The sequence below is a fragment of the Brachypodium distachyon genome, chromosome 1 (assembly GCF_000005505.3).
Source record: "Brachypodium distachyon strain Bd21 chromosome 1, Brachypodium_distachyon_v3.0, whole genome shotgun sequence".
In the NCBI taxonomy this organism is placed as follows: domain Eukaryota; kingdom Viridiplantae; phylum Streptophyta; class Magnoliopsida; order Poales; family Poaceae; genus Brachypodium; species Brachypodium distachyon.
In genome coordinates this window covers 14043146-14051633 of record NC_016131.3, presented here as the reverse complement: position 1 = coordinate 14051633, position 8488 = coordinate 14043146, and the positions used below count along the sequence as shown (strand labels likewise).

Here is an 8488-nt window from a genome sequence, read left to right as displayed (position 1 = left end):
GGTGGCTGTGTCGAAGCGGCCGCCTTCCACCGTCCTCCCAACCACTTGCTCGTTGGATTCCTGCGTACCACGATCATCAACGCCTAGGCCATCCTTAACCGCACACACCGGCTCTAGCTTCGCCCTAACCTTTACCATTTCGGACATCGCCAACTCGTACGCATCTACGTTCGAGTCTGCCATTTTCACAATTTCCAGGGCGGTCAAAGAGAGGTTGGAATGCCTATATGTCACTGCACGGGGGCGGGCCTGGTCCCGCTGGTACATCTTTAGATGTGGTGGCAGCATGTCTCGCGCGTCCCGTGTCCAACGCTTCATTACCAGGTACGCCGGCACCTCCGTGAACCCCAGGTGGATGAGGACTTGCGATCATAAACACGTTTATAAAGGCCTCCCGCCAAATCCGGATAGATATCAAGGTACGACTTCGATAATCTAACCAAAACAGTCTTATATGGCTAACATACCGGAATCTGAACTGTAATCTCACGCGGGGAAAGGCACATACCTTGAGCTGATGACAGCATGGCATACCGGCGTGCTGGGAGAAGCAACACTCGCAGTTCAATCGTTCATTACGCAGGTCAACTTGAACTGAATACACACTTTTGCACCAACGGTCGCGAACTTCATGATGCATGTGCCTAACGACGTACAGTCTCCTTTGCTCCAATTCCTCCAGCATGTAGTTACCCGAATCAAAAAGGGCCAACCCAAACTGATCGAACATGGCGCGTGTGTAAACTTTACTTGCGTGCCTCTCAATCGGTAGATTCGCCCTAAGCACGACCCCGCTCTGGATATCGTCAATAGCATCAATAACGGGGCAAAAACATTTTAACACCGCAAAAATCGAATGCAATGGGATATGACTGTTAAACCGAGGAGGACAAGAAATGCTTACCAACGAAGTCCTCTTCTCTTGGTAGCTTTCCTCTGATGCACGGTCGAACTGCAATTTCTCATACTGCTTCACAAACAAATGCATCGGGCAACCTGGTGGAACATAGGTCTTCAATACATGGTTTGCACTCTCACTTCACTGTGTGCTTGACATCTTCGCACAGAAGACATCACGGAAATATGGCTTCGCCCATTTCGCGCGACCTTCGTATATTTGCGTCAGATACGGCTGTTTCTGCAGGCCATGCTTCGCAACCATCTCTGCCCAGCTGGTCTCGAACTCCTCCTCACTGCACATCATGTCAACAACTCTGTGGAAGTCGGAACGGAACTCGCTTCGTTTACCATACAACGCCCCAAGTGACTCCTTCGCTTTCTTCAACACATGCCACTTGCACCACCTGTGCTTAGTGTTTGGCAAAATTTCTGCGATAGCCAGCTCCATCGATCTGACCTGGTCTGTACACAACGAAGAAATTAGTCCCCCTACAACGAGATGCAGGCCACCCGACAAGGAATTCGCATGAATCCCACACATTTTTTACATCCCAACCACAGCTTAAGTTGTATATTCGAACGTACCTGTGAGGATCGTCTTCGGATGCCTGTCTTTCCCGCCAATCAACCGCATGAACTCGGCAAACACCCATTTGAAACTCTCTACCTTCTCATCCCGCATAAGCATTCCACCCATTATTATGCTCTGGAAGTGATTGTTCACACCAACAAAAAGACCAAAGGGCATGTCGTACAGGTTAGTTCTATAGGTCGTATCAAATGTTAGAATGTCGCCGAAACATATGTACTGGTCCATGCTCCGGCCAGAAGTCCACATCAATGTCTTCATCATGCTATCGTCATCCACCTGCACGCTGTATTTGAAATCCGGACCCCCCCCCCCCCCCCCCCTCCAGCATCTTGCTGAAAACGTCCATTGTTTTCATGGCATCGTTGTCCGACTGTTCCTGACTAATCTTACCGCACAGTGTTCTCAACGATCGTTTTGTAAAGGGGATTTGGTCCGACGAACCGAAGAAACTACCGATTATGCTGTAAACCTTGCCCAAACTAACATTGTTTTCCTGGAGCTGCTTAACAAGCTCTTTAGTGTACTGATCTATGTGCCTATGCGATTGCCAGTGCATCTTCTCCCCACACGTGTTGGACAGAGGATGGTTGTGCGACTCTCTGTGTTCACATATGTACCAACCTCTATCCTCTGAGCGAAGTAGCCTTATTAGAGCCGGGCACCCGCATCGAATAGTCTTAGTGTTCTCCTTCACAGGCTTTCCCTGCCCAGGAAAAGAAAAACACAAACAAAAGGTTTGTCACGGACAAATGCAAAGGTACCAGTCCTCTTACAGGTGTTTGCAATCGTGTTTACTATTAGAACGAATGCATGAAGAAAGACAGAACAATTCCATACCGCGCAGCCACATGCAATCTCCTGCATGCATTTTTGCCTGTGGACGTTGAGTCGGCACTTGGCATACCTAACTCCAAATCCAATCTCCCAGGAATAAAGGTTGTAGAAATTGTAGGCATCATCGAGGCTAGCAAATTTAGTACCTATGCCTGGATAAACAACGAACTGGTACCTATGCCTGGATAAACAACGAACTGGCATCTTCTTTCCGCGAAGTTCTTCACCGACTCCTCTAGAGCTGTGGTCCTCCCTGGAATCGACTCACGCTCCATCGCGCCAGCAGGCACTCTCACCCTGCGCAACCGGAACAAATCTTTCACATCCTTTTTCCTAACCATGACGCTAGAGATATGAACCATCTGTTTGATTCCTAACTCACCTCTTCTGCCATCCATCCGAATTGATGGTGACCAACGTTTCGTCCGAGGCAACGGGCATGCCCGGCGCACGGGGCGTCCCGCCGGTAAAGGAGGTTGGCAGGTCCATACGGAGAACCACATCGCCGGACTGGGGCGAATGTCCACCAGTGGACATGGCCAAGACGCTCGCCTCCCAAAAATCTACAACAATAAACAGCAGGAAATCCCGTCAGAAATGGTTCAGATGACGAATCTAGGAACGTGGAAGAGAGCTTACTAGAGTTTGATCCTGCCACAGCGCGTTCGCCCCCGAAGCCGCTCAATCCTGCTTCAGTAAAGCAGAAATAACAGCAGCAGAAAGAGAGGGGTGGTTTTCAAATAAAGCATGTCGTCTACTTCCGATGGATGTTGGGACTACTATAGCACCGAAACAAGCAACGCCGTTCAAATTATTTCGAATACAACGGACCGGCCGGCCCAGGTGTTCCTGCGGCACAAGACACACGGGCCGTTGTACCGAGTTGCACATGTACCGCCCCAGTCCGTGGTCCACCTGTTCGCTCCATAGTTTGGCCCAGTATAAACAGCCAGGCCCTATACTGTACCTGGGCCAAGGGACGCGTATTCAACGCTGCAGCACAAACCCACGAAAATGAATTTCTAAGCGGGGGCCCGCGAGTAACTATCCGTGCTTGGTGGACCGGTGGTCCTGATTTCGAGCTCTGATACGCCCCGAGCGTTGAACGTCCGTATCCGAAGATGCTCGACTACTCTGCCTTGGTTACTTCACAAGTTGTACCTGCTGCCCATGCAGCATGTATAGCGGTGGTTGGCAAAGATCCAATTGCTTAAGTACTAAACAGAAAAAGTACTCCATGACAGCCGATGATCTCTACTACCAGCTGTCTTCGTTGACCATTGTTCTCCCAACTCACCCACGCAGCTAGCCTCTCTAGCAGATCAATCCGTGGCCGTACGATCGATCATCGGTTGTTGCAACTCATCCATCCCAAAATGCAGATATAATATAACTCTCTCAGTATATAGTACTTACGAAAGAAGAAGAAATTAAACAAGTCGTGAGAAGCTTCGTCCATTGATCTCGTGACGTCTTTGCAGCTTGTCTGGACCAACTACCGTTTGCATGTTTAGCGATTCAGAGAGTACTTATTTTGTGCCATTGGACAGATCGACCATTTGTTCTGGACGTACTCTCTCATGTCTAGTTCTCATGCGCATGTTCTATAATCATGGGGGAGAGAAACCGGTGGTTGCCTCGAATCTTGTACTTGTATAATTCGGCGATTAGGTTTCGATCCCCTTCATGTGATGACAATATATTCCTCTGATCACCGGCTACGGCGATGTGCATTGCACTTTTGTTCTTTCTTGGAACCTATATACGTACGCGGGCAAGTGTACAGTACTATAGCTAGTATATATTCCATCGGACTATATAGTTACATTAGTACTGATATCACCTACATATCCACCCCTCTTCGTTTTGCACGGCAGTACGCGTTGAAGGCTTGGGAGTTCTTCTCGGCTCCAGATCTGCCATGTCTGAGAAGAAGGTCAGTTGAGTTGCCTAGGCATGCATGGTACTGTGTTTCATGCGCAGCTAGAATATTTGAAGTACTCCATCCAAAATAAATGTCTCAATTTTGAACTAAACCTAGTTCGAAACTGAGACACTTATTTTGGATCGGAGATAGTACTTGTAATTAATTTGTTTTTTCTTCTGCCATATACGATCGATCCAGGCCGTTAAGTTGGTCATCGAAGCCAACTTGGAATGCGAGAAATGCTACCTGAAGATCCAGAAAATCCTCTGCAAACTCCAAGGTGCGTTTACGTACGTTTTAATTCGGTGGACTTGGGTCAGGTTTAATCCTCTGCAAACTCATTCATGCAATAGTATTGAGTTTGCTTCACCGTCTCATTTGTTGTTAATTTTGCACTTGGTTACTAGATGTTCTTTGTTTTGTGTGTTTATGTGCATTGTGGATGATCAGACAAGGAGAAGATCAGCAACATCAACTACGACACCAAGAACAACACGGTGACGGTCTCCGGCGGGTTCGACGACGCGAAGAAGCTGTGTCGGAAGCTGCGGTGCAAGGCCCGCGAGGCCATCAAGGATATCACGATCGTCGTAGAAGAGGAGAAGAAGAAGCCGGCCGAGGAGGAGAAGAAGAAGCCGGAGGAGGGCGGGGAGAAGAAGAAGCCTGCAGAGGGTGAGAAGAAGAAGCCGAAGGAGGCGGAGAAGAAGAAGCCTGCTGAGGGTGACAAGAAGAAGCCGGCGGAAGGGGAGAAGCCGAAGCCGTCTTCGTCTTCCTCGACGACGGTGAACGTGCAGTTCACGCAGATGTGCACGCTCTGCTACCCATGGCCCTGCAGCGACCCCACCCACTGGGGCCACCCGCAGCCGCAGTGGCCACAATGGCCGCCGTGCGAGCCGGCGCCGCAGCCCGGACATCACCACCACCCGCCGCCGTACTGTCCGCCGCCGCAATGCCCGCCGACGCCGAAGAGGCCGTGCGGGGGCCCGGCGTACTGCGGCGGAGGGTGCGGGTCGTGCGGCGGTGGAGGGGCATGGCCGCCGGCGATGCCGACGCCGACGCACATGATGCAGCCGCCGCCGATGATGTGCGCGGGCGGCGGCTGCAGAGGATGCAAGGGGCAGGGGTGCCGGATCGTGCAGGAAGGCAGGTTCATCTACGAGGAGTACCCGCCGCCCAGCGCTTGCTCCATCATGTGATCCATCAAATTGTCAAACCTCAGTCAATGACACCTGGCAGAGTGCATGTGCATGCATCATGCATGCATGGATGGTTCTCCACTCATATTCTCTCTGCATGTGATTTTTTTTCGTGGCAATTATTGTTAGTGGTTTGACTTGCCGGTCATTTCATGCTCTCCTCTTGTTCATTTTTTTGGTCTCCATACGCATGTGCAGCAAACAAGATAGGCATGTATGCCATGCACATTTTGCAGCAGCACCATTGTACTATACTGTATACTCTAAAGAACTTAATGCGTCTAGTCTATTTTAAGTGATAGAAAAACAGGAGGTTAATTTTCTCTGTTTTGCCCCGCCAATGGAATTGAGTTTAATTTCCTAATTATCCGCGATAAAAAGAATTTACGTTTCTAATGTGGTGTTGAAGTCTTTTCGAGGCGATTCAGTGTTGTTGTGCATGATCACCGGCGGTTGTACTTGTTGTTTTTCTTAGATTGGTTCTTCGGCAAAAGTCATGACACGATGCATACGACATACACTGCCATAGAATCACTCCGTTTCTGCTTCATGCTCAAAATTTGGTTGTGTTCATGTGCAACAAAGAAGGCTTGTATGGCACATACATATTTATTTATTTGGTTTAGTGGATGTATGCCATGTACATTTCCATTAGAGGAAAACCCAGCTTTATTCAATCATAGCAGTCATAGGCATACATGCAATGTCTGGGGTTCCAAGTATACATTTTTTTTTTTTTGGAGAGGATGGGTTCCAAGTATACATTTTTCAGGGGTTGCTCGCACATCGGGAAAGCCCAGCTTCCCGCATCTCTTCTCCAGAAGGCCCGTCTAGATACACAAACAGCCCACGTCAATGAAGCGCCAAGATTTCAAAGCAGGCCTGGAAAGCTCCCTGCCCCCCTCGATATGGGCCTTTGCATCATCGGTGGCCCACTACTTCTGCGACTAGAAGTGAACGTGACAACACTCGCACAATACGGTAGGCTGGAGTAGCTCGTAGAAGCAAAAGGAAAAGAAAATTCTCGTCTCAACAAAAAAAGAAGGTGACCACAACCCGATGGATAAACCAACCGCAGTAGCACTAGTCCAGTCCGTGCCATTGTTACGGGAAACACGAATACCCGTGCAGTGCAGTGCATCCGAAGCAAAAGGAAAATGAAAATATAACGAGAGCATGGAATGGAACGAGCACACACACGGCCATGGAAGACGACGACGGCACGGTCTCCCGTGCGAAAACACATTCCACCACCTCAGTTTTGTTTATTTCTTCATTTGATCTTTGGGGAACCTGCCCTGAGTCTACGTACGGACGGGGGCTTTATTCGTGTCCCTGGATCTGCACGACACGAGAGAGGGAGAGAGCTGGGGATGAGTGTTTTTTTTTCTTTCCCTCGATGGTACCTGGCCTAAATAACTCCCGCCCGCGCACGGGTCTGGGTCTGGAATTCTATTACCAATGTATTTTTACGATTTCATAATTTTTGTCGAAATATTACATATATATTTAAGATAAGAATTATGTAACGGTGAGAGAAGTAATCTCAAACCTGGTCGGTCGATCTGCTCATCTGGTCCGGCTGAACTGCTGGACAACAAAAAAAACTCGATCTGGCCGGTACGTCTCTGGATAACGATTCCAACGCGGTCGATCCAGCGGGCGTACGTCGGCTTAAATATTTATCGATTATCGATTTGGATATATCTAGGCCGTCCGTTTTTAAGTTAGAGGTTCAGCTCTCGGATCTGACTTGTGCTTTACAATTCGGGATGAACGATGGATTAATCTCTAAGTGTCGGCCCCATCCTTTCATCTCTCAACTGCCAATCGTTGGATCACGAATTCGCGATACAACATACAACGGTGAAGCACGTCAAACTGATTTCCAACAAAGAATGCAACTTTTTCCAAAAGGTGTCACCTGCCGTACTCACTCACCGTCTCCATCAAGACCTTGTTTTGTACGTGCAGCGCTAAGCATCCATCGAGCACAGAATCTGCCTATACGTACATATACAGCACAGCTAAAGGTTAACAGATATATGAGCATCAGCAGAAGGATCAAGGGAGGAGACGACAGGAAGACCGGCGGGTGGATGGGCGGCAGAGCGAGCACATGGGAGGCACATGCAATCCGAGGCCGTTCGTCCTTTGATCAACACAAAAAAGCACGGCCTCTCATGCTCTCCTTGTCAGACACAGTGTGCTGCGACCATGCACATTGCCCACACGCTCAATTTGACGAATCCTTTAAGATTCGAAGGGTAGTAAAGGCCATCGTTTGAAGTGCTGTCAAAAAAAGCAAAGGCGGGCTATGGACCAACTGCTACCACCGCTGCTCACTAAACTAAGCGAGTCGCAACTCCGGTGTTTGGTTGACCAGTCAACGCACGGAGTGAACGGAACCAGCCGGGTGGTACTACCTGCTGCGGCTTCACGTGCGAGCCGATAAGGACACGACAAAAAGCTACTATTCCCCATTTCTTTCTTTTTACCGCGGGGTTGTTTCTTTGTTGTTACGCCTCCACGTGTGCAACAGATAGTCAAAGTCAAGCCAAAGCCAAAGCGTGAGCTACAGTAGCATGCATGCTAAGAAATTCGAATTCAAAAGAAAAAAATTACGGCTGCCCGTTTCCATTTCGCTTTTGCCTTTGCCTGGCCGGCCTGCAGCAGAACGGACGGTGAAAAAGTTACACGCTGTGACTTGGGCAGCAGTTCGATTGGATTTGATTTTTGACCAAAAAAAAATCTGACGAGGGAGGGGGCGCAGGGCACGTGGTCGTGGGTCTGAGGCCTGACAGGCCCGGGCCCACCGTCATTTCAACTTTGGGCCTCGATCCAGTGCATGATCGCGCCGGTAAAATCCTGTTCCTACCTACGCCGATCTACCTACCCCCAATGTTCTTTTTCTCTTTTATAACCGTTGCTGCTCGCGGGTAAAAACGGCCAATTATCAAGTGAAACTGGACAAGACCAGGATGCTTCGTGCAGATAGGGACAGAAGGAGGAGAACAACAGGGACATCTTAATTAATCC

General features: G+C 49.1%; 3 protein-coding genes across 3 annotated transcripts; 1 reads left to right on the top strand and 2 right to left on the bottom strand.

Annotated features, from left to right (window-relative positions):
* Positions 1 to 390: 390 nt before the first annotated feature.
* LOC112270002 (protein FAR-RED IMPAIRED RESPONSE 1-like) lies at positions 391 to 1766 on the bottom strand. Its single transcript, XM_024457604.1, has 3 exons — positions 1486 to 1766; positions 905 to 1362; positions 391 to 796 (listed from the first exon to the last, which is right to left on the bottom strand). Exons 1-2 carry the CDS (start codon positions 1751 to 1753, stop codon positions 1040 to 1042), a joined length of 591 nt encoding a protein of 196 aa, XP_024313372.1. The 5' UTR covers positions 1754 to 1766; the 3' UTR covers positions 391 to 796; positions 905 to 1039.
* A 67-nt stretch (positions 1767 to 1833) lies between these two features.
* On the bottom strand, positions 1834 to 3061 carry LOC112270108. Its single transcript, XM_024457802.1, has 5 exons — positions 2966 to 3061; positions 2709 to 2889; positions 2502 to 2623; positions 2330 to 2396; positions 1834 to 2195 (listed from the first exon to the last, which is right to left on the bottom strand). Exons 2-5 carry the CDS (start codon positions 2861 to 2863, stop codon positions 2183 to 2185), a joined length of 357 nt encoding a protein of 118 aa, XP_024313570.1. The 5' UTR covers positions 2864 to 2889; positions 2966 to 3061; the 3' UTR covers positions 1834 to 2182.
* A 957-nt stretch (positions 3062 to 4018) lies between these two features.
* On the top strand, positions 4019 to 5790 carry LOC100826704 (protein PYRICULARIA ORYZAE RESISTANCE 21). The gene is made up of 3 exons (XM_024457312.1): positions 4019 to 4262; positions 4452 to 4533; positions 4704 to 5790. Exons 1-3 carry the CDS (start codon positions 4248 to 4250, stop codon positions 5447 to 5449), a joined length of 843 nt encoding a protein of 280 aa, XP_024313080.1. The 5' UTR covers positions 4019 to 4247; the 3' UTR covers positions 5450 to 5790.
* Positions 5791 to 8488: the final 2698 nt, after the last annotated feature.

Excerpts from the sequence above, each read along its gene's own strand:
- LOC112270002 (XM_024457604.1), bottom strand. The coding sequence starts at position 1,753 with ATGATGAAGACATTGATGTGGACTTCTGGCCGGAGCATGGACCAGTAC. Across the intron at positions 1,363-1,485 it reads TCCGAAGACGATCCTCACAG|ACCAGGTCAGATCGATGGAG; the intron begins GTACGTTCGAAT and ends CGTTGTGTACAG.
- LOC112270108 (XM_024457802.1), bottom strand. The coding sequence starts at position 2,863 with ATGTCCACTGGTGGACATTCGCCCCAGTCCGGCGATGTGGTTCTCCGT. Across the intron at positions 2,624-2,708 it reads TCGGATGGATGGCAGAAGAG|GGTGAGAGTGCCTGCTGGCG; the intron begins GTGAGTTAGGAA and ends CCGGTTGCGCAG. Across the intron at positions 2,397-2,501 it reads CGTTGTTTATCCAGGCATAG|GTATGCCAAGTGCCGACTCA; the intron begins GTACCAGTTCGT and ends ATTTGGAGTTAG.
- LOC100826704 (XM_024457312.1), top strand. Across the intron at positions 4,534-4,703 it reads AATCCTCTGCAAACTCCAAG|ACAAGGAGAAGATCAGCAAC; the intron begins GTGCGTTTACGT and ends GTGGATGATCAG.